The sequence below is a fragment of the Chlorocebus sabaeus genome, chromosome 16 (assembly GCF_047675955.1).
Source record: "Chlorocebus sabaeus isolate Y175 chromosome 16, mChlSab1.0.hap1, whole genome shotgun sequence".
Lineage (NCBI taxonomy): Eukaryota > Metazoa > Chordata > Mammalia > Primates > Cercopithecidae > Chlorocebus > Chlorocebus sabaeus.
In genome coordinates this window covers 3,717,722-3,745,318 of record NC_132919.1, presented here as the reverse complement: position 1 = coordinate 3,745,318, position 27,597 = coordinate 3,717,722, and the positions used below count along the sequence as shown (strand labels likewise).

At 54.8% G+C, this 27,597-nt stretch overlaps 1 protein-coding gene across 6 annotated transcripts in view; it reads left to right on the top strand.

The window, feature by feature from the left end:
* Positions 1-20,970, top strand: part of CAMKK1 (calcium/calmodulin dependent protein kinase kinase 1) — a 33,238-nt gene extending 12,268 nt beyond the window's left edge. For 2 of the 6 annotated variants that reach the window (XM_008009888.3, XM_037987454.2), the window contains exons 9-16: positions 301-389; positions 4,590-4,789; positions 7,565-7,618; positions 8,565-8,638; positions 10,620-10,707; positions 10,929-11,057; positions 14,358-14,461; positions 18,965-20,970. In XM_008009888.3, the coding sequence (XP_008008079.1) occupies positions 301-389; positions 4,590-4,789; positions 7,565-7,618; positions 8,565-8,638; positions 10,620-10,707; positions 10,929-11,057; positions 14,358-14,461; positions 18,965-19,037 (811 nt within the window). In that variant the 3' untranslated portion in view covers positions 19,038-20,970. Of the gene's footprint in view, positions 1-300; positions 390-4,589; positions 4,790-7,564; positions 7,619-8,564; positions 8,639-10,619; positions 10,708-10,928; positions 11,058-14,357; positions 14,462-18,964 lie in introns of those variants that run through there. The other 4 variants (XM_037987450.2, XM_008009887.3, XR_012088725.1 and 1 more) reach the window with 3 other exon arrangements.
* Positions 20,971-27,597: the final 6,627 nt, after the last annotated feature.

Sequence of the window (27,597 nt, the reverse complement as noted above, 5' to 3'; positions counted from 1 at the left end):
GGTTTGGAACACAGTGCTCTAAATGGCATCTTTGCAATTGTTTGATTATAGACTATTAGGTACTTAGAAGAAGGAATATCAAGGCAATCAGAAATTAAGAGAAAGCTGATTTGAAATTATGATTGAAACGGGATATGTCTGAGTATGTGTGCTTTACATTTTTTATTATATAGCAGAAAAAGCTAATATCTTGGGTTCTAGGGACCCATGTGGGCACAGGTTTCCCGGGACGTCCCGACCGCCTGAATGGCCGGGTGCCCTGATTTCGGCTGAATGCCCCTCCCGCATCCTTCTCCATAGGCCCGTCATGGAAGTGCCCTGTGACAAGCCCTTCTCGGAGGAGCAAGCTCGCCTCTACCTGCGGGACGTCATCCTGGGCCTCGAGTACTGTGAGTGCGGGGCAGCCTGCCCACTGGGGCCGAGGCTAGGGGGTCTGGCAGGCAGCAGAGCCCAGGCTGAGCAGGCTCTGGGCAGCTCCTGTCAGTCAGAGCTGGCCTGCCAATCAGCTTCAGTGGGAGTGGGGCATGCACGAGTGGGCGGGGCCAAGGCCTCTGGGGGGTGGGGGCGGGCGGTGGACCTCACTGGGCATGCGCCAGATCTTTCAGTGTATCTGCTCCTGTGGGTCTGAGCCCTGGCTGTTCTGAATGTTTCTTCTGCTGAGTTCTTAGCCTAGCTTAGCGTTGCCACGGGGCCTCAAGAGATGTGGGAAGGCAGGGATGTATGTCCAACTGCTGGGGGAAGAGTCTGTCCTGGCATGGGGCCAGGGCATGGTGGCAGGGTGGGTTTAACTGTGAGGGGCCCTAGCCTGATGAGAGCTCAAGAGGGTGATGTGAGGTTGGCTTCTGTCTCATTTCAGTCATTAGCTGCTTTCACTTGCCTGGGCGCATAGGGGTGAAAGACCCAGAGCTGAGTTCACGGCCTAGTGGGAGGGACAGGAATCTAGGCAGGCAGATAATACAGTGTGGTGCCTGCCAAGGCTGGGGAGCCCAGAGGCTGTGGGAGTGCCGGGGGGGGCTGGGGAAGTCTCCCTGAAGAGGCTACTTAGGATTCCGGTCCTGAGGGATGAGTCGAGTTCCCTGCTCAGGTTTTGAGGGACGGGGGCAGGAGACAGTGTGCCCAGCATAGGCATGTACTCTTTGAGTCTGGGGAGAAGTGGAGTCTGGCTGAAGCCTCCAGTGGGCCGAGGAGGGCAGTGGTTAGTGAAAGATGATGCTGGAAACACTGTCCAGGCCCCAGCATGAGGGCTGGGAATGCCTCCCGTGAGGTCTTTGCTGACTTCATCCTGCCAGCTCTGTGAGGCCCTGAGAGCTTTAAGCGTGGGGAGGGGCATGATGGGATTTGTGCCGGAGAAAGCTGTCTGGCAGCTGTGTGGTGGCTGGATTGGAGTGTCATCAGAGGGTGAGAGGCAGCCAGCTGGCCAGGGAGGAGGCTGTTTCTGCAGCCCAAGTGACAGATGGTGAGGCCTGGATTAAGGCAGTGGCAGCGGGGTGGGGATAGGAAGGAGGTGGTGTGGTCAGCATGGGGTGACTTGCTGGTCTGGGGAGAGGAAAGCCCCTAGACACCTAGGATCCTGGCTTGGATTGGGGACCAGGGGAGATGCCTATCTCTAAAATCTTAGCTTGGGCCAGGTGCAATGGCTCATGCCTGTAATCCCAGCATTTTGGGAGGCCAAGGCGGGCAGATCACCTGAGATCAGGAATTCGAGACCAGCCTGACTAACATGGAGAAACCCTGTCTCTACTACAAATATAAAATTAGCTGGGTGTGGTGACGCACGCCTGTAATCCCAGCTACTTGGGAGGCTGAGGCAGGAGAATCGCTTGAACCTGGGAGGCGGAGGTTGCAGTGAGCCGAGATCACGCCATTGCACTCCAGCCTGGGTGACAAGAGCGAAACTCCATCTCAAAATACATACATACGTACATAAAAATAAAAAATAAAATCTTAGCTTGGTTTCTTGGGAGCATATTCTTTCCCTGGGGGAACAGGGTGGGGATCTGGCTGAGGTTTGACCTGCAGTGACAGAAACAGGCCGGCCTTTTTTTTTTTTTTTTTTTTGAGATGGAGTCTCACTTTGTCGCCCAGGCTGCAGTGCAGTGGCCGGATCTCAGCTCACTACAAGCTCCGCCTCCCAGGTTCACGCCATTCTCCTGCCTCAGCCTCCTGAGTAGCTGGGACTACAGGCGCCCGCCACTGCGCCCAGCTAGTTTTTTTTTTGTATTTTTTAGTAGAGACAGGGTTTCACCGCGTTAGCCAGGATGGTCTCGATCTCCTGACCTCGTGATCCGCCCGTCTCAGCCTCCCAAGTGCTGGGATTACAGGCTTGAGCCACCGCGTCCGGCCAAAAACAGTACTGTCTTTATCCTGCTTGAGCTTCTCCTTTGCCTTCAGATTAATACTCTCTTTGCACATATGGGGAAACTGAGGCACACAGTGGCAAGGGCTTTGCAGAAACTCCCTACCAATGGTCTAGAGGCACGGGATGGGAAGGGGACTTTTTACCCCTGGTACGGTCAGTGGCAGGCACAATCCTGTACCAGCGTGACTCCACTTCCTTCCCATTGTGGTCCCTTCTTTCCCGTGAAGTCCTGTTGTCTGCTATCCCCTAGTCTCCACAAAGAAACCAGGTTATCTTACCTGGTTCTTGGGTAAAGTCTCATCAGGACCCAGCTAATCACAGTGAAGGGCCTTCTCTGGGGCAGAGTGGTTAGCACCAGGGTCTGGGCAGGTGGATGAACAGAGGCACCAGGGCGCCGAAGACCTGCCTTGTGATTCTGGCCCGAAGAAGGGATAGTTGAGGCTGCCCTGAGAGGGCTCAGTGGTCAGGGCAGCCCAGGCCTGGTCGTCAGTCGATGGGGGCAGGTGCGGCGATGCAGGTGATGAGAAGCAGTTGGATCTCGAATAGATGTGAGCAGCTGAGCTCGCAGACCTGGCTGATGGGAAGGGTGTGGGGTCTCAGAGGAGGAGTTGAGGATGATCCTGAGGTTTTTGGCCTTTCACAGAATGGGAAAGAATGGGGAGCGGCAGGGGCTTTTTGTTTTATTTTGTTTTGTTTTGGTTTTGTTGGTGGTGGGCGTTGCAGGCAGAGAAATCGAGTTCTGAATTAGACATGTTATTACATTATGTTGAGATACACAGAGACATATATCGACGCCTAGCTGCCTAGTTACCTATCAAGATGTCTACTGGAAATCCATGTGGGTAAAGGGCTGGAGTCCAAGGGAGAGGCTAGGGTTTGAGATAAGAACGTGAGACTGCTTTCCATGGTCAAATATCCACCCCCGAGCTTCTGTGCCCTCATGGCTGTGTGTCAGATTCCTCGTGTGATGTACGCCTGGCACATCGTAGGCAATCAAGAAAGTGCCACTGGTTTTCTGGTTATTGTTACATGGCACCCGTCCTCTCTGCCCCCAGCCTCCCTCTCCTCCTCTCCCTTCCCCTCTCTTCTCTCACCTTCTCTATTCCCTCCTCTCCAACATCCTGGGGTCTGCTGGTCCAGGGGGAGGTATTTGCCAAGGAAGGAGCCCACAGGTCGGTGGTTGTGGAACGGGGTCAGTGTCTCTCTTGGCTGGGACCTTTCCGGCCATTTCAGCCTGAGCCACCCATCACTTTGTGGTGGTCCTGGGCCCAGGAAGCAGGGCAGGTTTCCAGCCTGTTAGGTCATTTCTGATTTGGGATTTGTCCTATTGTATGTGGCTGACCTTACACCCCAGCTGTGTCATCCTGCTCGTCCCAAGGCCTGGGGTGCCATCCATCTCTGAAACCCCATCAGCCCAGATCCCTAGGGCTGAGATGGTACCTCTGTAGGATATCAGAGTCACGACAGTCTTACTGTCAGTCCCAGCAGCAGGGACATCTGCCTAGCCTGGGTGGGGGGTGGAACTGGAGAAAGGTTTTGATGGGCTTTGGGCCTGCAGACGGCACTCACAGGGAAGGGGCAGAGCTGGCCTAGGAAGACCTCTCCTCCCAGCCGGGCGCAGTGGCTCACGCCTGTAATCCCAGCACTTTGGGAGGCCAAGGTGGGCGGATCACCTGAGGTCAGGAGTTCCAGACCAGCCTGACCAACATGGCAAAACCCCATCTCTACTAAAAATACAAAAAGTAGCCAGACGTGGTGGCTCACATCTGTAATCTCAACTACTCGGGAGGCTGAGGCAGGAGAATCGCTTGAACCTGGGAGGTGGAGGTTGCAGTGAGCCGAGATTGCACCATTGCCCTCCAAGCTGGGCGACAGAGCGAGACTCTGTATCAAAACAAAACAAAAAAAACAACAACAACAAAAACCAACTCTCCTGCCCTAGTTTCCTCTGACCTCCCCACTCAGCTGCAGGTCCCTTGTTTGTCATGGAGAGGGCACTGGACTTGGAGTCCAAAGCTCCTAAGATTCCAGTCCTGGCTCTGCTGCTCACACCTGTCTGCACCTACATGGAGCCGATGGCCCTGACGTCCTCCTCCCAGGTCGTCACCAGACGAAAGTGTGCATGGGCTGGGATGTCCCAGCCGGCATCCCTGGCTGGGCGAGGACAGACGTGGGGTCCTGGACAGCGGTGCCCAGGCCAGCGCTCAGCTCAAACCTTCTTTCTCTGCAGTGCACTTCCAGAAGATCGTCCACAGGGACATCAAGCCATCCAACCTGCTCCTGGGGGATGATGGGCACGTGAAAATCGCCGACTTTGGTGTCAGCAACCAGTTTGAGGGGAACGATGCGCAACTGTCCAGCACGGCCGGGACCCCGGCATTCATGGCCCCCGAGGCCATTTCTGATTCCGGCCAGAGCTTCAGTGGGAAGGTGACTCACAGGCCCTGGGCCAGGCTGGGGTTCCTGTGGGGGGCGTAATAGCTTGCTGCAGGGGCCCAGTTTCTAACCTGAGGGTGCCAGGGTCCTTGTGTCTAGGGAGCGACATATTTGCTTCTCCCTTGGAGCCTGATGAACTCCACAACTTTGGCTTTCTCCTGTTTTCCAGCAAAGTGGCCCCAAATCTCCCTTGCAGATATTTACTGTTGGTAGCTCTGAGCTGGGTTCTGGACCGGGCTGTGGAAGAGGCGGAGCCAAAGAGAACCCTGTTTCCTGCCCTCTGGATGGTTTCAGGGGAAGTTGGGGGTCCTTGCAGATCTTGGGACATGGCAGGATTTGAACTGTTCCTTGAAGAATGGGGAGGATCTGAGCAGGACCCGGAGCCCAGAGAATAAACCAGAGAACAGAGGGGCACAGGGTGGGGGGCAGAGGGTAAAGGGCCTGGAAGTTTGGGCTTTCTCCTAAGCAACAGAAGTTGGCAAAGTTACCTGAACAAGAGGTTACACAGTCTGGCGCAGTTCCCTAGGTGCTTGGCTGTTTCACCTGTGGAGTGCCAGCCGCCCCACTGCCAGGGAGGCTGTGGGTGAGTGGCATTTGGACACATGTGAGTATCCAGGAAAGAGGTCAGGAGGCCGGGCACAGTGGCTCATGCCTGTAATCCAAGTGCTTTGGGAGGCCAAGGCAGGTCTCTTAAGGCTAGGAATTTGAGACAAGACTGGGCAACATAGCAAGACCCCATTTCTACAAAAAAATAAAAACATTAGCCAGGTGTGATGGTGCGCACCTGTAGTCCTGGTTACTCGGGAGGCTGGCGTGGATCGCTTGAGCCCAGCAGTTGAGGGCTGTAGGGAGCTGTGATCGCACCACTGCACTCCAGCCTGAGCAACTGAGTGAGACCTTGTCTCTAAAAAAGGAAGAAAGAAAGAGGTTAGCAATGTTGATAAAGATTTTTTTTAATGTTTTATTTTGATATAATTCTAAATTTACAGAAAAGTTGGAAGAATAGTACAAATAAATCCCATATGTCTTTTTACCCAGATTCACCAATTGTTGACATTTTGTCCCACTGGCTTTTTCATCATCTTTTTCTATTTATCTGTATTCATACTACATTTTTCTGAGCCATTTGAAAGTTACATTGAAGGTATTATACCTCTTTATCACTAAATACATTAGTGGATATTTCCTAAGAACAGGGACATTCTCTTATATAACCTTAGTACAATGATTAAAATTACGAAATTCATCATTGATAAGACTTATGTATAGGCCGGGCACAGTGGCTCATGCCTGTAATCCCAGCCCTTTGGGAGGCCAAGGCGGGTGGATCACCTGAGGTCAGGAGTTTGAGACCAGCCTGACCAACGTGGTGAAACCCCGTCTCTACTAAAAAATACAAAAATTAGCTGGGCATGGTGGCAGGCACCTGTAATTCCAGCTACTTGGGAGGCTGAGGCAGGAGAATCATTTGAACCCAGGAGGTAGAGGTTGCAGTGAGCTGAGATCGTGCCATTGCACTCCAGCCTGGGCAACAGAGTGAGACTCTGAAAAAAAAAAAATTATATATAATCCACAGACCTTATTTAAATGTTATCAGTTGTCCTGATACTGTCCTTCACAACCTGTTCTTTTTCTGGTCCCAGGATCCAATCCAGGGCCACTTGCTGCGTTCGCCTTCTTGTCTGTGGTGTCCTTTCATCTGGAAGAGGGTGTTGGCCTTCCTTTGTCTGTCCTGATCTTGACTTGTTTTTTGAGACACAGTCTTGCTCTGTCGCCCAGGCTGGAGTGCAGTGGCGCGATCTCAGCTCACTGTAAGCTCTGCCTCCTGGGTTCATTCCGTTCTCCTGCCTCAGCCTCCTGAGTAGCTGGGACTACAGGTGCCCGCCACCACACCCAGCTAATTTTTTGTGTTTTTAGTAGAGACGGGGTTTCACCGTGTTGGCCAGGATGCTCTCGATCTCCTGACCTCATGATCCACCCGCCTTGGCCTCCCAAAGTGCTGGGATTACAGGCGTGAGCTACCGCGCCCGGCCGGTTTTGACATTTTTGAAGAGAACAAGCCTGTTATCTTGTAGGATGTTGTCAGTTTGCATTTGTCTGGTGTTCCCTGATTGGATTCAGATGATGCATCTGGGGCAGGAATATGTAGGTAGAGACTGAGAATCATTCACGTAAGCGAGAAAGTGGATACCAGAAGTGGTGGCGTTCCGGAGCAGGCGAAGGTAGAGAGAGCACACATCCAGGGCGTGGGGAGGCCCAGGGGTGCTTCAGAGCCCGGAGGAGTTGTTGCCGTGGCAGTGGACGAGGGCGTGAGTGGACAGGGCCTCTGTGTGGGCAGGAGCTGCTTGCAGTATCAGGAGGAAGGTGGATTGTGAGGAGAAGAGATGACTCGAACCCCGAGCTGGTTTAGTGAGCAGAAGTTCCATATATACTATCATTCCTGGGGTGCGTCTGTGACATGCGAGTGGCCCGTGTGACCCTGTGGATGAAGGTGGTTTTGTACCCGTTGAGTTGGAAACATTCCTGGTTAGAGCCTGTCCCAAGGAGACTCAGAACCCCTGGAGGGTGGAGACCTTGTTCTGGCCGCCCCTGCGTCCTCAGCACTCAGCCTGGGGCCCAGCATTGAGCAAGCACTGGGGAGTGTTTGTCGAGTGAGTACATGACAGAGGGAAGAGGTTCCCTGCAGGCCTCTCCTGCAGCCCACTGGAGCTGGGTGGGCAGAGGTGGCTGTGCCTGTTGGGGGACTGATGTGAGCATGTTTCCTTCCAGGCCTTGGATGTGTGGGCCACCGGCGTCACGTTGTACTGCTTTGTCTATGGGAAGGTGAGTGCCAGGGATGCCAGCAGAGCTGGGGCAGGTCCAGTGAGGCGGGCACGGGCAACGGATGCAGGCTCTTCCTTTCTGTCCTTAAGTACAGTGGCTTTTGAAAGAGCCACCTGGCTCAGAGAAGACTGAGAGAGAAGGGGCTTTTTCTGTCTTCCTCTGGTCTCCTGCGGAGCGCTTCTCGCGAAGGAGTCGCAGGACAGCAGACACCAAGGGGAGGTGCCGGTGGTGGTGTCGCCACTGCCCCAGCCAGAGTGCTCCCCGTCCCTCTGTCCCTTGATGCCATTCACTTATCGAGCCACACGTTCACTCCATTGCTCATTCATTCGACAAATTGTCCTTCACCCCTGCCCTGGCTGAGGCTTGACCCTGGGGACACCCGACGCTGACGTGACCGAGATCCCTGCCTGCAGGTGCTCCTGGTCTAGTGACCGCACTAAGGTGCAGGAGGGAATTTCAGTGAACGTGTTCCCAAGCTCTAGGCCCTGGGAGTGGAGGCCTGGCTACAGGTGGCAGTAATGGCAGTGGGTGCACCCAGCCTGGCCTGGCCTAGCCTGACCACGGTGGTGGTAATGGTGGTGGGTGCACCCAGCCTGGCCTGGCCGCAGGTGGTGGTAATGGCAGTGGGTGCACCCGGCCTGGCCTGGCCGCAGGTGGTGGTTATGGCAGTGGGTGAACCTGGCCTGGCCTGGCCTGGCCGCAGATGGCAGGAATGGCGGTGGGTGCACCCAGCCTCACCGTTCCCTCAGCAACTCATTCATTCAGTCAACATTTGTTGAACATTTGCAGTGTGCCAGGCCCTGAACAAATGAGTTGAGGTCCTTCTCATTTAATGGGAGCCCAGAGCTGCCCCCTACCCCTGGCCCCATCAAGGGAGGGGGGCTGGTCCCCTGGCATGGGTCAAGGCCCTGGGCCCACATCCTCTGTCTGCCTCTCCACCCCGCAGTGCCCATTCATCGACGACTTCATCCTGGCCCTCCACAGGAAGATCAAGAATGAGCCCGTGGTGTTTCCTGAGGAGTGAGTTGTCCACCCAGGGGACCAAGGGGGCTACCACCCACTCCTGGTGTCTGAGTTTTAGCAGAGCTTTTGCCCTTTAAGGACCCCACCCCAGCCTGCAGATAGGAAGGTGGTGGTGCTGTTCCCCGGGAGGGACCCCTGAGTAGAAGGACGTGTGGGACTCTGGAGCCGAGGGTCTCCGTGACGTCACTGTACGGATGGGAGCCCTGAGATCCAGGGTTGGCCGGGGATGACCACAGGCATCATTCACACGACTCCTTCACCGCAGGCCTGCCTGGGGTCGGTGGTGCCAGCCCCGCCCGGCCCCTGAACTCAAGGGGGACTTCTTCCCCCACTCAGGGTTGGGGAGCTTCAAGATGCCAGTGCGTGCTCCCGTTTCACAGATGGAAAGAGGACGCTCTGGAGGAGAGCTGTCAGGGGGCTGGGACTCAATGAGCCACTCTTCCTCCCCTCTCCTCCCGTTGTGACTGAGGTCTCTGAGCGTAGCAGGGATGTGGGGGAGACCTTGCTCATGCATGGTTCGCCTCGTGATGGTTTGGCCACCGTGGCAGCTGGCCTGAGCTGCCTGGCTCCTCTTTTCGGGAGTGAAATGGAGGCCGGGCGCGGTGGCTCACACCTGTACTCCCAGCACTTTGGGAGGCTGAGGTGGGCAGATCACCTGAGGTTAGGAGTTCGAGACCAGCCTGGCCAACATGGTGAAACCCCGTCTCTACTGAAAATACAAAAAATTAGCTAGGCGTGGTAGGGCGTGTCTGTAGTCCCAGCTACTTGGGAGGCTGAAGCATAAGAATTGCTTGAACCCAGGAGGCGGAGGTTGCAGTGAGCCTGGGCGACAGAGCAAGACTCTGTCTCAAAAAAAAAAAAAAAAAAGAAGAAACTGAAATAGGGCTTGTCCTTAGCGACTCCTGCTCTCTCCTGCTTATTTCCTATGTGGTCCCCAAGCCCCGTTGAGCCCTCTTCTTCCCTGTCTCTGGGCCTTGTTGCCACCTGCACTCCTTGCCTCATTCAGGCCTCAGGCCCCTCCCCAGACTGGTGTGGCCACCTTCCCCCGGTCTCACTGCTGCTGGCCTCCCTCCAGTCCAGCCAGCACAGTCGGGTGGAGGCAGCCCTGACACACGGAGCTCAACAAATCTGCCCACATCTCCGGCCTGAAGTTTGTCTGACGCTTCTCAACGCCGCGCCCTGGCCCTGGCATTCACGCATCTCCGCGTTCTGCCACCCGCTTGTCTGGGGCCGCCTCACTCCCTTTCCCGAGCACCAGCCAGCAGGCCTCTGTCCATTTCCTCCGCGTCCTGTGATTGCCTTCCCTCGCGGCCTCCGCAGTTGTACCCCTGGTGCCTCTCATCCTGCTGTACCCCCTGCCAGCGATGTCTTTCTCCCCAGCCCAGGGATTTTAAAAGGGATGACACATCTAAGACAACAGGGGGAACCAAAGTCAACAGTCCGGAGAGTGGCTTTCTGGTCCCCAGTCTTGGAAGGATGGGCTCCCCAAGACCACTGGTGGCAAAGAAACTTGGGGTTTGAGCAGAGAGAGTTGAGGCTGATGTGGTGCTGGGCCGCCGCTCCCTCCCATCTGAGTCTCCCATCTCTGCCTGCACTTTTCTGACTGGCACTGTGCCAGCCTGCTAACCTCCCTGGGCCTCAGTTTCCTCCTCTGTCAGAGAGGATCTTCTCTGGGTGTAGAAGAGGATGAGGTGGTGAGTGGGACCGAAGCCCCTGGTGTCCCATAAAACGACTCTCCTCACCATCTTTGCCACCCAGTGGGGTGTCCAGCACCCATGGAACTCTGTGTGTGCCTCTGTCCCGGAGGGAGACTTTACCTCCTGCTCGGGAAAGGCTCTCCAAGCACTTGGGAAGCTCCCTCCTGCTGTCCGGAACTCAGTCTTCCCATCCGAGGGACGAGGGTGTGGGGAGGAGAGGTGGACAGGAAGGGGTCCTCATCAGCGATCCCACCCTCCTCTCCTTCCTTCGCCCTCTCCAGGCCAGAGATCAGCGAGGAGCTCAAGGACCTAATCCTGAAGATGCTAGACAAGAATCCCGAGACGAGAATTGGGGTGCCAGACATCAAGGTCGGGGAACTGGAGGTTTTGGGCTGGGCTGGGACACAGAAAACAGGCGTCAGTTTCCCTTTCTGGAGAGACCGACACCAGGCTGCATGTGTGCTGGGTTTGGGTCTGTGGACTTTGGACCCCTCCTGGTGATGCTGGTAAAGGCTTGGAGTCCTTTGCTGACTGAGTGTCTGCCTATGGCCTGACCTCTCCTCCTCTCCCTGCCCTCTCGGTCCCGACAGTTGCACCCTTGGGTGACCAAGAATGGGGAGGAGCCCCTTCCCTCGGAGGAGGAGCACTGCAGTGTGGTGGAGGTGACAGAGGAGGAGGTGAAGAACTCGGTCAGGCTCATCCCCAGCTGGACCACAGTGGTAAGAGGGCCGGAGCAGACGCTCCCTTGTCCTGGAGGGCCTGGGGGGCCTGGGGGGCCTGAGCCTTGCTCTGTGCCCGCCTCCGTTGGGGGACAGAGGCCTGCCTGGCCAGCCAGCTGTGATCCTGGGCCACTGGAGCCGCCATTCTGCTGGAGGCCCATGGAGTGAGCCCGTGTATCAGTTGGACGGCACCCGTGTCTTCCCCAGAGCCCATATCAGGAGGTCTTGTGGTCAGGAGACCAGGAGGCTCAGTGAGGAGAGTAACCGATTTAAAGAAATACCAGGTGCAGTGGCTCACACCTATAATCCCAGCACTTTGGATCGCCTGAGGTCAGGAGTTCCAGACCATCCTGGCTAACATGGTGAAACCCCATCTCTACTAAAAATACAAAAAAAAAAATTAGCCGGGCGTGGTGGTGGGCGCCTGTAGTCCCAGCTACTCAGGAGGCTGAGGCAGGAGAATTGCTTGAACTTGGAAGGCGGTTGTAGTGAGCTGAGATCGTGCCACTGCACTCCAGCCTGGGTGACAGAGCGAGACTCTGTCTCAAAAAAACAAAAAAAATGGCCGGGCGCGGTGGCTCAAGCCTGTAATCCCAGCACTTTGGGAGGCTGAGACGGGCGGATCACGAGGTCAGGAAATCAAGACCATCCTGGCTAACCCGGTGAAACCCCGTCTCTACTAAAAATACAAAAACTAGCCGGGCAAGTTGGCGGACGCCTGTAGTCCCAGCTACTCGGGAGGCTGAGGCAGGAGAATGGCGTAAACCCGGGAGGCGGAGCTTGCAGTGAGCTGAGATCCTGCCACTGCACTCCAACCTGGGCGACAGAGCGAGACTCTGTCCCAAATAAATAAATAAATAAATAAATAAATAAATAAATAAATAAATAAAAGGAAGAAAGATATAGACGGCCTTTGCTGAGCGGCAGCAGTCACTGGGACTGGAAGAAGCATTTCCTTCCGTCCAGACAGTTATTGAACTTCCGTTTTCCAGGCACTGCCGAGGACACGGCAGGGGAATGGCCTGGGCAGCCTTTGGATTGGAGAAGTGGCCCCAAAGCCCACGTATCAGTTAGATGGTGCCTGCGTCTCCCCCAGAGCCCACTCACGTTTCAGTTTTGCTCCTCTTCCTCTGCTCAGCTTCTGTGTTGGCACTTGGAAGTGGCTCACGTAGTACCTGGTGGCCCTTGGGGCCAGTGAGAGCCCTGCCCTGCCCCTGCCTGAGAGTCAAGTGAGTCGGCAAGCACAAGGCCAGGAGCCAGAGCCGGGGCCACTGCCCTTGGCAGGGCCTGGCCTTGCACTTTATCCCCCGCTGCGGGGTCCCGGCCCAGCTAGGACCAGCTGGCTGAATCCCTGCCCCATATGCTTACTTGGCTCTGTGGGGTCCTTGGAACCAGGCAACTCCTACGGGGGGTCCCCATGGCCACTTCTCTGGTCTTAGCCACCATCTCCTCTCTCCCAGACCACCAGAAGAACCTCCCACGCTGTCCTTTGCTTCTACTCTCACTCCCCGTCCCCCCAGTCAGTGCTCAACTCAGCACCCAGCATGGTCCTGGTGGCATGAATGTGTCACCTCCCAGCTCAGAGCCTGCTTCTCACGGGGCTGCCGTGTCCCTCAGAGTCGGGCCCCTAGCCTGCCCTCCCCCTGCCCTGTTTTTCTGCGGGGCTCCTGCACCGTCCCCTCATCATGCACTCGACTCTGGCCACGTGCCATGGAAGAGGCTGCCCTAGAGCCTTCAGATTTTGCTTCCCTCTGCCTGGGGAGCCCCACCCCCGACTGCCACAGGACCTGCTCCCTCACTTCCTACGGCTTTTTAAGCCAGGGTCCCCTCCAAGAGAGAAGCAAGCCTTCCCTGCGTCGCACCTCATCGCCATTCCTTGTTTTATTTTTTCCTTTCCACTTACTGACATACATATTTTGCTGATTTTTCTTCTTTACTTATCACCTGTCTCCTGAAACTAGAATATAAGCTATATGATGGCCGGGCTCAGTGGTTCACGCCTGTAATCCCAGCACTTTGGGAGGCCAAGGCGGGAGGATCACTTGAGGTCAGGAGTTTGAGAACAGCCTGGCCAACATGGTGAAGCCCCGTCTCTTCTAAAAATACAAAAAATTAGCCGGGTGTGGTGGCGGATGCCTGTAATCCCAGCTATTCAGGAGGCTGAGGCAGAAGGATCATTTGAACCCGGGAGGCAGAGGTTGCAGTGAGCCGAGATCGTGCCACTGCACTCCAGCCCTGGGCAACAAGAGCGAAATTCCATCTGAAAAAAATAAAAAGGCTATAGGGCTACATGAGGGCAAGAATTTTGGCCTCAGTGTGGCCCCAGTGCCTACAGCAGTGTCCAGCACACGGTAGGCAGCCAGTGGTGACCAGTGTTGACAGGATGGATGGAGACAGGCGAGTGAGTGAAGGGACTGGCAAGCATGCTGCTGGCTCTCTGCATGTGTGTGAGTCAGCGTGTGTGTGGGCAGCGCATGGAACCGTCCTTGGCATGAAGGAGGGACAAAAGCAGAGAGGCAGGCTGTGGCAGCTGCCCCCCTCCTGGCAGCCCCCCTGGCTCAGCCACCGGCTGCGGCTCAGCACTTCCTGGGCCACTGTGCAGTAGCATCTTCTTGGCATCCTCTCTATGGGCGGAAGGTGGGAGGATGGCACAGCATCCTCCATGGCGTTGCTGCCGTAGCGAGAAGGTATTTTCTTTTTTTTTTTTTGAGACGGAGTCTCTCTCTGTCGCCCAGGCTGGAGTGCAGTGGCCGGATCTCGGCTCACTGCAAGCTCCGCCTCCTGGGTTTACGCCATTCTCCTGCCTCAGCCTCCCAAGTAGCTGGGACTACAGGCGCCGCCACCTCACCCAGCTAGTTTTTTTGTATTTTTAGTAGAGACGGGGTTTCGCCGGGTTAGTCAGGATGGTCTCGATCTCCTGACCTCGTGATCCGCCCATCTCGGCTTCCCAAAGTGCTGGGATTACAGGCGTGAGCCACCGCGCCCGGCCGGCCGAGAAGGTATTTTCTAATGGACTCCTACTTCCAGCCCTGGCCCTCCCCACTCTCTCAGCCTGGCCTTGTGGCCCCTTCATGGACCGGTCCCGGCCTCCTCCTCACACACCAGCGGCACCCAGCTCCTCACCGTTCTGGGACTTTGCCACCAGCCCCCGTGTTCTCGTCCTCGCCATGTCATGCTGTGCTGATTGAAATGAGACCCGCACTGCGGCCCCCTTGGCAGCTGCTCTCTGGGAATCAGAGTAGAAGTGGCGTGTTTGGGAGCCTGGGGCCTGTGCTCCTCACACCACCATGTCCTCCTCAGATCCTGGTGAAGTCCATGCTGAGGAAGCGCTCCTTTGGGAACCCGTTTGAGCCCCAAGCACGGAGGGAAGAGCGATCCATGTCTGCTCCAGGAAACCTACTGGTGTAAGTACTAGTGGGCCGAGGCCTGCCAGGTGCTCCCTGGAGTCGGGTGGGGAGGCCTGAGGCCCATCCTCCCACTCTCACTGTCGTTGGGCCAAGGCCAGAGCCTGGGGACTTGGCCAGGTCTTGGAGTTGGCCCCGTTTGCATCTCTGTCCCCAAGGTTAGTCACGGCTGGAAGGGACCTTTTGGGCCCAGCCCTTGCTTCCTTCCTGGGGCCAGCATCCCTCACATACACACTTCCAGGGATGAGGAGCTCACGCAACCCCTCCATGGGACAGGAAGACCCTTCTTCTATGACGCTTGATGTCACTCTCTGACTGGGTCCAGCGCCTCTGGGGCTTCAAATCTGCGGCCTCCTCAGCCCTTGGCAGCCTCGCAGAGGTTTGCAGACGGGCTGATGTCGGCTCCCTGTAGGAGGCTGGCGGGCTGTAGAGGAGGGGTGCTGGCCCCTCTGCCTGGCCCTGGGGACTGTTGGCTGCTCTCCCGAGTGGCCCAGGCTGCCTGCAGCCATTGCTGGGGCTGTGCGCCCAGTCAGCGCTTTGTGAGTGCTTGTCCAGTGAGTAAGCAGGGACAAGCTGGCCAGTGGACCACGGGAGAGGAACCCGCATTTGCCGAGGGCTCCCCGCAGTAAGCCATGCCTGTGGATTCGCCACTTCCTAGGAGGGTCCAGAAAAGCAGCCCCTCAAACCCGTGCCCCTCGTCCTCAGCAGTTCCGCCTTCCTCCACTGTAATAAAAGCCAGTCTGGGATGCTGATAGGGCCTGCTGGAGTTTGTACACAAACCTGCAGAGAGAAAACGGTCAGGGTCCTGAACCACAGCATGGTCCTGGAACGGCCACTGCCTTCCTCTGGCCCCGGAGGGAAGCTTCAGGGAAGGGGCTGGCGGGGCCCTGTGTGGAAGGCGCACTCCCCTTGGCACTCCCAGTGCCAGGCGCTGTCTGGGTGCGTTGGCTTTGCACTGTCCCCAGGCCTGTCCGGGACCACCATGTTGGTGTCCTGTGAGGTCTCCCTCTCGTAAGAGGGCCCTTCAGAAGAGTCGGGTTCCCTGGTAGTGGATGAGCTGACATCTGCTCCCTGCTGGAGGTGCTTGCACCCAGGGAGAGTCACATAATGAGGTTTGGGGCCTGGAAAAGGCCTGGAGATCCCAACTGCAGTTTTTCTATCATCTCTTCAGTGAGGTAGTTGCGGTTGGGGGAGGATTCTCTGAATTCATCTAGGAATATAGGCCCCTGATGCTGGAATTGTGCTTAGTGCGTGTGTGTGGGGGGACATATATAATTTGACATCCAAGGCCGGGCGCGGTGGCTCAAGCCTGTAATCCCAGCACTTAGGGAGGCCGAGACGGGTGGATCACAAGGTCAGGAGATCGAGACCATCCTGGCTAACACGGTGAAACCCCGTCTCTACTAAAAATACAAAAAACTAGCCGGGCGAGGTGGCGGGCGCCTGTAGTCCCAGCTACTCCGGAGGCTGAGGCAGGAGAATGGCGTGAACCCGGGAGGCGGAGCTTGCAGTGAGCTGAGATCTGGCCACTGCACTCCAGCCCGGGCTACAGAGCAAGACTCCATCTCAAAAAAAATAATAATAATAATAATTTGACATCCAAATGGGGGCACTTTTGAGAGTGAAAGGGGAAGCCATTCATAATTATGCCAGCACGGTGGCTCATGCCTGTAATCCCAGCACTTTGGGAGACCAAAGCAGGATTGCTTGAGCCCAGGAGTTCAAGACCAGCCTGGGCAACGCAGCAAGACCCCATCTCTACAAAAAAAAAAAATTAAAAATTAGCTGGACGTGATGGTGGACGCCTGTAGTCCTAGATACTCAGGAGGCTGAGGTGGGAGGATTGCTTGAGTCTGGGAGGTGGAGGTTACAGTGAGCCAAGATTGCACCACCGTACTCCAGCCCGGGTGACAGAGCCAGACCCTGTCTAAAATATGTATATATATATTTATAATAATTATGCCAGGACAACAGGTGGAATCAGGACTGTGTCCAGCAAACCTGGACACCTGGTCCCTCTGACTCAGAGCCTATGGGCCAGCACCCTCTAGTGGTGGGACAAGCCAGACACAGGATAAAGACAGTACCTAGGTTGAACGTGGCAAACAGAGTGACAAGATTGGGCTTAATACTTTCCAGCTATAAAATTATAGAATTCTGTGACCCAAGTTTAATTTGGCGATAGAGCTTTTTTTTTTTTTAGTAGAGATGGAGTCTTGCCATGTTGCCCAGGCTGAACTTGAACTTCTGGCCTGAAGCGATTTGTCCACCTCGGCCTCCCAAAGTGCTGGGATTACATGCATGAGCCACCACACCCTGTCTCTAGGTTTAACTTTGAAAGTAGATTTTGCCTCATCAAGTCCCAATATTTATCCTTGATAGACTGTTTTGGTTTTTTAGTTTGTTTGTTTGTTTTTAGACAGAGTTTCGCTCTTGTTGCCCAGGCTGGAGGACAATGGCGCAGTCTCGGCTCACTGCAACCTCTGCCTTCTGCATTCAAGTGATTCTCCTGCCTCAGCCTCCCAAAGTGCTGGGATTACAGGTGCACGCCACCACCACACCGGCTACTTTTTCTATTTTTATTAGAGACGGGGTTTCACCGTGTTGGCCAGGCTGGTCTTGAACTCCCGACCTCAGGTAATCTGCCCACCTCAGCCTCCCAAATAGCTGGGATTACAGGTGCACGCCACCACCACACCGGCTACTTTTTCTATTTTTATTAGAGACGGGGTTTCACCATGTTGGCCAGGCTGGTCTTGAACTCCCGACCTTAGGTAATCTGCCCACCTCAGCCTCCCAGAGTGCTGGGATTATAGGTGTGAGCCACTGTGCCCGGCCATAAACTGTTTTTTATACTTTGGGATAATTGTAGAAACTCTGTAGTAAAGTGGGGTTGGTCCTTTTTAAAGATATCAAAACCCATTTACTGATTATTTTTAAAAAAAGACATTTTGGGAGGAAAATTAGACACATAAATCTGTTGAATATGTAACAGAATCCTAAGACTGATAGATGGACTCTGCCCTGTGAACAAGGCAAAGAAAAAAGCAAAATGAAAGCCCCTCTACCCAGATCTGCTGGGGGCTGACTGAGGTCCACACAGAAGGCCCTCAGGCCAGGCTCCGTGACTCACGCCTATAACCCCAACACTTTAGGAGGCTGAGGTGGATGGATCGCTTGAGCCCAGGAGTTTGAGACCAGCCTGGGCAACATGGTGAAACCCTGTTTTTATAGAGATAAAAAAATTAGGCTGGGCGCAGTGGCTCATGCCTATAATCCCAGCGCTTTGGGAAGCTGAGGCGGGCAGATCACGAGGTCAGGAGATCGAGACCATCCTGGCTAACACGGTGAAACCCTGTCTTTGCTAAAAATATACAAAAAATTAGCCGGGCGAGGTGGCGGGCGCCTGTAGTCCCAGCTACTCAGGAGGCTGAGGCAGGAGAATGGCGTAAACCCGGGAGGCGGAGCTTGCAGTGAGCCAAGATCGCGCCACTGCACTCTAGCCTGGGCGGCAGGGGGAGACTCTATCTCAAAAAAAAAAAAGAAAATTAGCTGGGTGTAGTGGCATGTGCCTGTAGTCTCAGCTACTCAGGAGGCTGAGGTGGGAAGATCGCTTGAGCCCAGGAGTTTGAGACCAGCCTGGGCAACATGGTGAAACCCTGTTTTTATAGAGATAAAAAAATTAGGCTGCCGGGCGCGGTGGCTCAAGCCTGTAATCCCAGCACTTTGGGGAGCCGAGGCGGGCAGATCACGAGGTCAGGAGATCGAGACCATCCTGGCTAATGTGGTGAAACTCCGTCTCTACTAAAAATATACAAAAAATTAACCGGGCGTGGTGGTGGGTGCCTGTAGTCCCAGCTACTTGGGAGGCTGAGGCAGGAGAATGGTGTGAACCCGGGAGGCGGAGCTTGCAGTGAGCCGAGATCGCACCACTGCACTCCAGCCTGGGCGACAGAGCGAGACTCCATCTCAAAAAAAAAAGAAAATTAGCTGGGTGTAGTGGTATGTGCCTGTAGTCTCAGCTACTCAGGAGGCTGAGGTGAGAAGATCGCTTGAGCCTGGGAGGCAGAGGTTGCAATGAGCTGAGATCGCGCCGCTGCACTCCAGCCTGCACAACAGAGCAAGACCCTGTCTCAAAACAACAACAACAAAACTACACACACAGAGAGAAGGCCCTTGACCAGGCTGATAGTCAGAGGATGTAGGGAAGTCAGCTGGGTCAGACTGTGAGAGGCTCCAGAGGCCGTGCTGGGAGGTTTAGACCTCATCTCTGGTCAGTGGGGTGCCATGGAGGCACTGTGGGCTGAGGCTGGGGGCTGGGAGACCGCCAAGGAGCAATTGCTGTGATGTAGGGAGGCCAGAGGGAGGCCAAGCTTGGGGCAGTGGGTGAAGGAGGCTTTGAGAGATTCTGGGATTCAAATTCCTATGTGTGTGAGGGAGAGTATCCCCCTGAGGGTATATTCTGACCCTGAGGTCCCTCTGTCCCTGGTGTCCCCTGAACAGGAAAGAAGGGTGTGGCGAAGGGGGCAAGAGCCCAGAGCTCCCCGGCGTCCAGGAAGACGAGGCTGCATCCTGAGCCCCTGCATGCACCCAGGGCCACCCGGCAGCACACTCATCCCGTGCCTCCAGACGCCCACCGCCCTCATGCAACAGCCGCCCCCGCGGGCAGGGGGCTGGGGACTGCAGCCCCGCTCCCGCCCCTCCCCCATCGTGCTGCATGACCTCCACGCACGCACGTCCAGGGACAGGACTGGAATGTATGTCATTTGGGGTCTTGGGGGCAGGGCTCCCACGAGGCCATCCTCCTCTTCCTGGCCCTTCTTGGCCTGACCCATTCTGTGGGGAAACCAGGTGCCCATGGAGCCTCAGAAACGCCACCTGGCTGGTTGGCATGGCCCAGGGCAGGAGCAGAGGCAGGAGACCAAGATGGCAGGTGGAGGCCTGGCTTACTGCAACTGAAGAGACCTCATGCTGGGGCCGGGCAGGCCTGGCTCAGCTGCCACAGGCATATGGTGGAGAGGGGGGTACCCTGCCCACCTTGGGGTGGTGGCACCAGAGCTCTTGTCTACTCAAATGCTGGTGTGCGGGCTCGGACCCCTCACTGGGGAGAGGGCCAGTGTTGGAGAATTCTGATTCCTTTTTGTTGTCTTTTGCTTTTGTTTTTAACCTGGGGGTTCAGGGGAGAGGCCCTGCTTGGGAACATCTCACGAGCTTTCCTACAGCTTCGGTGGTTCCCAGCACACCCCACCATTATTTGGCAGCCGAGTGGATGGAGCTAACTTTCCTGGACTGTGTTTCGCATTCAGCGTTATCTGGAAAGTGGGCTGAACGGAATCAAGCTCTGAGCAGAGGTCTGAAGCAGAAGCACCACATTGTCCCTGCCCATCTCCCTCCTTTGATGGTTCCCCAGAGCTGAGGCTGGAGAAGACACCAGGGCTGACTTTGACTGAGGGCCACGGACGCGACAGGCCTGTGGCCCTGCACATGCTGAAATAACTGGAACCCAGCCTCTCATCCTACACTGGCCTACGAATCTGGCCCCAAGAGCTGCACTCACATTCCTACAATGAAGGACAAACTGTCCAGGTTGGAGGGATCACGAGACACAGAACCTGGAGGGGTGTGCACGCCGGCAGGTGGCCTCTGCGGCAGCTGCCTCACCCTGAGGACATCAGCCGTCAGCCTGCTCAGAGCGGGGGTGCTGGAGCGCGTGCAGACACAACTCTTCCGAAGCAGCCTTCGCCTCCTCTCTGGGATCAGTGTCCGGCTGGCCGGCTTGGCGTTGGCTGACCAAATGCTCGTAGAGGTTGACCCTCACAGGGAAATCGCACAGGACGCAGACCTGCCCTGGAAACATGGATGGACGAGGGATTTTGGCCACAGGTGTGGGTTTCCCATTGGAGGAGGGCTTGTTTGGAGAAGGGAGGCTGGCTGGGGGAGAAACCCGGATCCCGCTGCATCTCCGCGCCTGTGGGTGCATGTCGCGCCTCCACGCGCACACGCGTGCGCGTGCTCATCTGCTGCACACAGCTCACTCGTATGTCCTGCACTGGTACACGCATCTGTTACCGTTTCTACGTCTATTTAAGGCTATAGGAGCCGAATGTGCCCCGTTGTCAATGGGTCCACGTTTCTCCCCGGCTCCTCTGTGCTAAGGCAGAGTGTGGCCCAGGGCTTAAGAAGTTATTCCATACTGTTTTTAAGAACACTTTTATAGAGTTAGTGGAAGGCAAGTGAAGAGCCAATCACTGATCCCCGAGTGTGTCTTGAGCATCTCTGAGCGTCTGGTCTGGGGGGGACCACGTCAATCAGACCCACCCTTGGAAAGCTCTGGGGTGGACTCAGCTGGGATGCTTACCCCGTCACTGAGGGTTTTGGTTGGCGTCGTCGTTTTTGAATGTAGCACAAGCGATGAGCAAACTCTATAAGAGTGTTTTAAAAATTAACTTCCCAGGAAGTGAGTTACAAACAATAAAAGCCCTTTCTTGAGTTAAAAAGAAAAAAAAAAGGCTTGTGTGTACATTTTCTGCATCTGGATACATGTTCTTTCTTTCTCAACAGCTGGAACAGCTGGCTTTGTTGAATTTTCTGGAAGCGCCTGAGGCACCCTAAGTCCCTGAGCAGGACAGTGGTGAGAGGTGCTCTTGGGGGAGGGAGGGAGAGGGAAGGGCTGGCTCAGGAGGTGACGAGGCTGCAATCCAGGGTACAGCTGGGGCTCCTGGGTGGGTCCGTGGCCACTCCTTGGGAAGAACTACCTGTTTCACAGGGGCTCAGGAGGCCAAGGTCTGGTCCAGGTAGGAGCCATAGCCGCTTCTCTTGGGGCAGAGGTCCCTATGGTGTCCGGGAGTGCCTGTGACACCAGCCCAGTGACCTCCCATCCCCACTTAGCCTTGGACACTGGTACAGACTTTTAGGACCCCGCACCTCTGTTCCCATGGTACGGCCCTCCAGGGCAGTGATGAAAAGAGTCATCATTGAGGTCACACAGCCCTGAGCTTGAATCCAAGCTTTGCTACTTAAACAGTGTGTGACCTTTGGCAAGTCATTGGAGGAGCCTCAGTTCCCTTATTGGTATAATGGGAATACTCCCGTGGGGTATTTTGTTTGTTTGGGTTTTTTTGAGACTTGCTCTGTCGCCCAGGCTGGAGTACAATGGCGCGATCTCGGCTCACTGCAAGCTCCGCCTCCTGGGTTCAAGCGATTCTCCTGCCTCAGCCTCCCGAATAGCTGGGATTACAGGCGCCCGCCACCACGCCCCGGCTAATTTTTTTTATTTTTAGTAGAGACGGGGTTTCACCATGTTGGCCAGGCTGGTCTTGAACTCCCGACCTCAGGTGATCCTCCCGCCTCGGCCTCCCAAAGTGCTGGGATTACAGGCGTGAGCCACCACGCCCACCTCCCATGGGGTTTGAGTGCAAAAAATGCAAACTTTTTCTTCTGCTCTCACAGCACAGCAGTGAACACAGAAGACTTCTGAGACCAACTGTGTGGGTGCCCCCCTCCCGCATATCCCTTCCGCGGCAGACACCAGCCGGATGTCTTCTAACTCAATTCTCACACTGTCTACTAGGAAGCAGTATCAGATCCCACAGGTTGACGCAAGCCCACAAGACGGTCCCTCATTCAGACACCAGTCACAAGTCTAAGACTCTGGAGTTTCTGTCCCACCGGCTTCCAGTTGGGGTTCCCACAACCCTCTCTTTGGGTTTGATTAACTCAAGTGTCCACTCAAGGGATGCTAGTAGGATGTGGCCAGGATGGAAAGAAGCAGACGGACATGAGGAATATGCGGGAGGCCAGAGTGACAAGACCATGCGTGGGCTGGCCATGCAGGTGGGAGAGGAAGGAGTCGGGGGTCCCCCAAGCTTCCAGGCAGAAGCTCCCCAGACACCAAGACCAGTAAGCCCATCTTGTTCTCATTTCTTCCCCCCCACTGGAGCCCCTCAAAGGCAGCCCTCTCCATCTCTCGCCTCCTCACTGGTCTCCTAGCCTTGATCCTTGGCCCACTGGTCCATGCCCTCCCTGGCTGCCCGAGTGATCTTTCTGAGTACCCACCTGACCATGCCCCTCTCAGAACCCTGCCATAGTCCCCATGGTGCTCGGCCTGGTGCTCAAGGCCCCGCCAGCCCCTCTGGATGCCCTCCCCACTCCTGTCCCACCCTCTTGCCTTGCTCCCATTGCTCTTCAGGCCTACCCATTCCTGCGGGACACTGCCTCCTCTCAGTCCCTGCCTCTGCTTGTCAAGGTGGACCCCGCCCTCCAAGGTCTATTCAGCAGCTGGAAAAATCCCTCGGTGGGTTCATCGAAATGGTCACCAGATCGATGCAGAATTGCAGCACAGGAGGGCACCTACTAAACTTCTCACTCGGTCCCCACCAGAGTCCAGGAGGGACCGTGCCTAAGGCACTGGAGCGTTCACAGGGACCAGATTCTCCGTGCCCTCAGGCGCTCCTGCTTCTTTAAGGCAATCTGTGCCAATATCTATCTACCTCCCTGCGAAACACACCCCAAAGCTGAGAAAGGGCTCCCTACTGCAGTCGGCCTACTCCCTCCACCCCAACCCCCAACTCCCCATTCAGTTCGAAGGGGCAGTTCTAGAATCTCCGAGGGAGTTTTTTAAAAATCCTCATGCCTACATTCCACCTTCAGAGATTCTGGGTCAAATGGTCAAGGATGTAGTCTGGGTGTCAGGATTTTTTTAAAAAATATATTTTATATTTAAAAAATTGTTTTAGCAGTTTTAGGTTTTTAGAAAAATTGAGCAGAAGATACAGACAGGGCTGGGAGTGGTGGCTCACGCCTGTAATCCCAGCACTTTGGGAGGCTGAGGCGGGTGGATCACTTGAGGTTAGGAGTTCGAGACCAGCCTAGCCAACATGGCAAAACTCCATCTCTACTAAAAATACAAACATTAGCCAGGCATGGTGGCAGGTACCTGTAATCCCAGCTACTCAGGAGGCTGAGGCAGCAGAATTGCTTGAACCCAGGAGGTGGAGGTTGCAGTGAACTGAGATCACGCCATTGCACTCCAGCCTGGGCAACAGAGTGAGACCCTTTGAAAAAAAAAAAATAAAAGAAATAAAAGAAAAGAAAGAAGGAAGGACAGACAGTTCCCATATATCCCCTCAACCGCCACCTCCCGCCAACCAATTTCTCTTATTATTAACATCTTGTATTGGGATACATTTGCTTCCATTTATGAGCCAATCTTGATACATTATTATTAACCAAAGTCCACAGATTACATTAGGACTCACTGAGTTGTACTATTCTATGGGTTTTAACAAATGTATAATGATATGTATTCACCATTACAGTGTCACATAGAATAGTTTCGCTGTGGCCGGGTGTGGTGGCTCACGCCTGTAATCCCAGCACTTTGGGAGGCCCAGGCAGGCAGATCACAAAGTCACGAGTTCAAGACCAGCCTGGCCAATATGGTGAAACCCTGGCTCTTAAAAATATAAAAATTAGCCGGGCATGGTGATGGGTGCTTGTATTCCCAGCTACTCCAGAGGCTGAGGCAGAAGAATCATTTGAACCCAGGAAGCAGAGGTTGCAGTGAGCCGAGATCGCGCCACTGCACTCCAGGCCTGGGCGATGGAGTGAGACTCCATCTCAAAAAAAAAAAAAAAAAAGTTTCGCTGCCCTAAAAATCCTGTCCTTTACCTATTCATCTCTCCTGCTCCCTTCTTCCTTTAATAACGACTCATCTTTTTACTGTCTACTGTCTCCATAGATTTGGCCTTTTCCAGAATGTCATATTGTTGGAATCATACAGTATGTAACCTTTTCAGCTTCCCAGGTGATTCTTTTTTTTTTTTTTTTTTTTTTTTGAGACGGAGTCTCGCTCTGTTACCCAGGCTGGAGTGCAGTGGTGCAGTCTTGGCTCACTGCAACCTCTGTCTCCCAGGTTCAAGTGATTCTCCTGCCTCAGGCTCCCAAGTAGCTGGGATTACAGGTGCCCATCACCACGCCTAGCTAATTTTTTGTACTTTTAGTAGAGACGGGGTTTCACCATGTTGGCCTGGCTGGTCTCGAATTCCTGACCTTGTAATCCACCTGCCTTGGCCTCCCAAAGCGCTGGGATTACAGGCATGAGCCACCGACAGCAGGGGTTGACATGAACAGCCCTGGTCTAGAATTTGGTAAAGGGAGGTGGTAGCTCTGGGGCTCTGTGTTACTAAATCTAGTATGGGCAAAAGTCTCATTTCCTTTTGATACGTCCATCTGTCTATCATCCATCCATCCATCCTTCAATCTTTGTCCCAGGCCTTCTGTAACCAGGCTGTGAGTTAGACACTAAGCCAAACCTCACTGCTGCTGCTCTCACGGTTCTCACAGACGGACATGAATCAAGTCGCCATGCAGGTGCCTGGATGATTTTGAAGTGATGAGCACTTTATAGGAAAGGCTTGTGGTGAGTAGCTCTCTGAGAGTAGTTAGGAAGGCTTCCCAGAGCAAGGAAGGTTCCAGCTGTGACCTGCAGTTGAGGCAGAACTCACTAGACCAAGTGAAGGCGGGAGAAGAAAGCTCTGAGCAGGGAGCCTGGCTTGTGCAAGGGCCTGTGGGAGGAGGGAGCTTGGTGCTTTCCAAGAACTGAAGTGGTGATGCTGGGAGTGAGGAGAGAGTCGTGAGAGATGAAGCTGGAGAGGAGACAGGGGCTGCAGCATGTGTGCTGAAAAGACACATCACTCAGGCCAGGCACCGTGGCTCATGTTCGTCATCTGGGGGCAGTGGCTCACGCTTGTAATCCAGATGTGGTGGCTCATGCTTGTCATCCCAGCACTTTGAGAGCCCAAGACAGGTGGATCTCTTGAGCCCAGGAATTCAAGACTGGCCTGGGCAACAAACTGAGACCCCATCTTACAAAAAACAAAAACTAGCTGGATGTGGTGGTACAGGCCTGTGGTCCCATCTACATAGGAGGCTAAGGCAGGAGGATCGCTTGAGCTCAGGAGGTTGAGGCTGAGGGAGCCAAGATGGCACCATTGTACTCCAACCTGGGCAACAGAGCAAGAACCTGTCTCAAACAACAACAACAACAACAACAAAGATTTCTCTGGCTACAGCGTAGAAGGATGGGAGTAGAAGAACCAGAAAAACAGAGCAGTGAGGAGGCCGTGGCAGTGTCCACTCAAGGGATGCTAGTAGGATGTGGCCAGGATGAAAAGAAGCAGACGGACATCAGGGATATGCACAAGGCCAGAGTGACAAGACCATGCATGGGCTGGCCATGCGGGTGGGAGAGGAAGGGGTTGGGGGGCCCCCCAAGCTTCCAGCCATGCCCACCTGGATCGACTATGGTGCTGATCAGAGAGTGAGGGAACACAGGAATGGACCTGCCTTGCTACATTCAAAGGAAGACGCAGTTGGACGTGCGGATCTGGAGCTCAAGAGAGAGGTGAGAACTGGAAATGGAGACGCGGGGGCCCTCAGCATGTGGACGGCTGTGGAGTTGGAAGCCATGTGTATGATGAGCTAGCCGAGGCAGTGAGAAGGAAGGGGCCCAGAATTGAGCCCTGGCAGAATGCCACTGTTGCGGAAGTTGGAAGAACCCGCAAAGGCCCTAGGGCAGGAGCGGTGGAGAAAAAAAGAAAACCAAGAGTGGCATGAACACAGCAGAGCCTGTGTGGTTTCAGGAACTGGGAGTGGCCCTCAGCGTCCATGATGCCGAGTGCTCAAGGGAGGTGAGGGGAAGATCTAGAAAGAGAGACATGGCCGGGCATGGTGGATCATGCCTATAATCCCAGCACTTTGGGAGGCTGAGGCGGGTGGATCGTGAGGTCAGGAGTTCGAGACCAGCCTGGCCAACATGATGAAACTCCATCTCTACTAAAAATACAAAAATTAGCCAGGCCTAGTGGCGGCGCCTATAATCCCAACTACTTGGGAGGCTGAGGCAGGAGAATCGCTTGAACCCAGGAGGTGGAGGTTGTAGTGAGCTGAGATCACGCCACTGCACTCCAGACTGGGCAACAGAGCAAGACTCCGTCTTGGGGGTGGGGGGAAGAAAGTGAGGGAGATGGAGAAAGGGAGAATGGAGAAAGTGAGGGAAGACGGTCCTTGCAAGAATTTAACTATGGTCAGGCGTGGTGGCTCACGCCTATAATCCCAGCACTTTCAGAGGCTGGCTCACACCTATAATCCCAGCACTTTCAGAGGCTGAGGCAAGTGGATCACCTGAGGTCAGGAGTTCAAGACCAGCCTGGTCAACATGGTGAAACCCCGTCTCTACCAAAAATACAAAAAAATTAGCCCAGCGTGGTGGCAGGCGCCTGTAATCCCAGCTACCCTGGAGGCTGAGGCAGGAAGACTGCTTGAATCCAGGAGGTGGAGCTTTGCAGTGAGCTGAGATGGCACCACTGCACTCCATCCTGGGCGGCAGAGAGGGATTCCACCTCAAAAGACAAACAAAAAAACAAACAAGAATTTAGCTATGCAGTGGATGGGGCACAAGGATACAGTGCCCCCACCAGGGTCAGCTGCCTCAGGATCTTTTCTTCAACCACGGAAACTTTTCCTCAATGACTGACCTGCGCATGTTCCAAGGACAGCCGTGAACTGAGGAGTGTGAGGCGTGGGGGTCACGGGCACCCAACTTCAAACTGCACTAAAGAACATCCCGGGCCAGGTGCGGTGGCTCACGCCTGTAATCCCAGCACTTTGGGAGGCCAAGGTGGGAGGATCACGAGGTCAGGAGATCGAGGCCACCTTGGCTAACACAGTGAAACCCCGTCTCCACTAAAAATACAAAAAAATTAGCCAGGCGAGGTGGCGGCGCCTGTAGTCCCAGCTACTCGGGAGGCTGAGGCAGGAGAATGGCGTGAACCTGGTAGGCGGAGCTTGCAGTGAGCAGAGATTGCGCCGCTGCGGCCGGCCTGGGTGACAGAGCAAGACTCTGTCTCAAAAAAAAAAAAAAAAAAAAAAGAACATCCCTGCTTCAATCAATCAGCGGGGCATCAGCTCAGGCCAGTGTACCAGGTTACCAGCCCTTAGGGAGCATCTGATTTCACCTGAGGAGCTCACATGACCTTTCCGTGGCTTTCCTCTGTGCCCTCCAGGAGAAGTAGGATTCCGTTATTTTTATTCCCCTCCTTGCTGAGTAAGAGAGGAAAGGAATAAGCAGAGGGAAA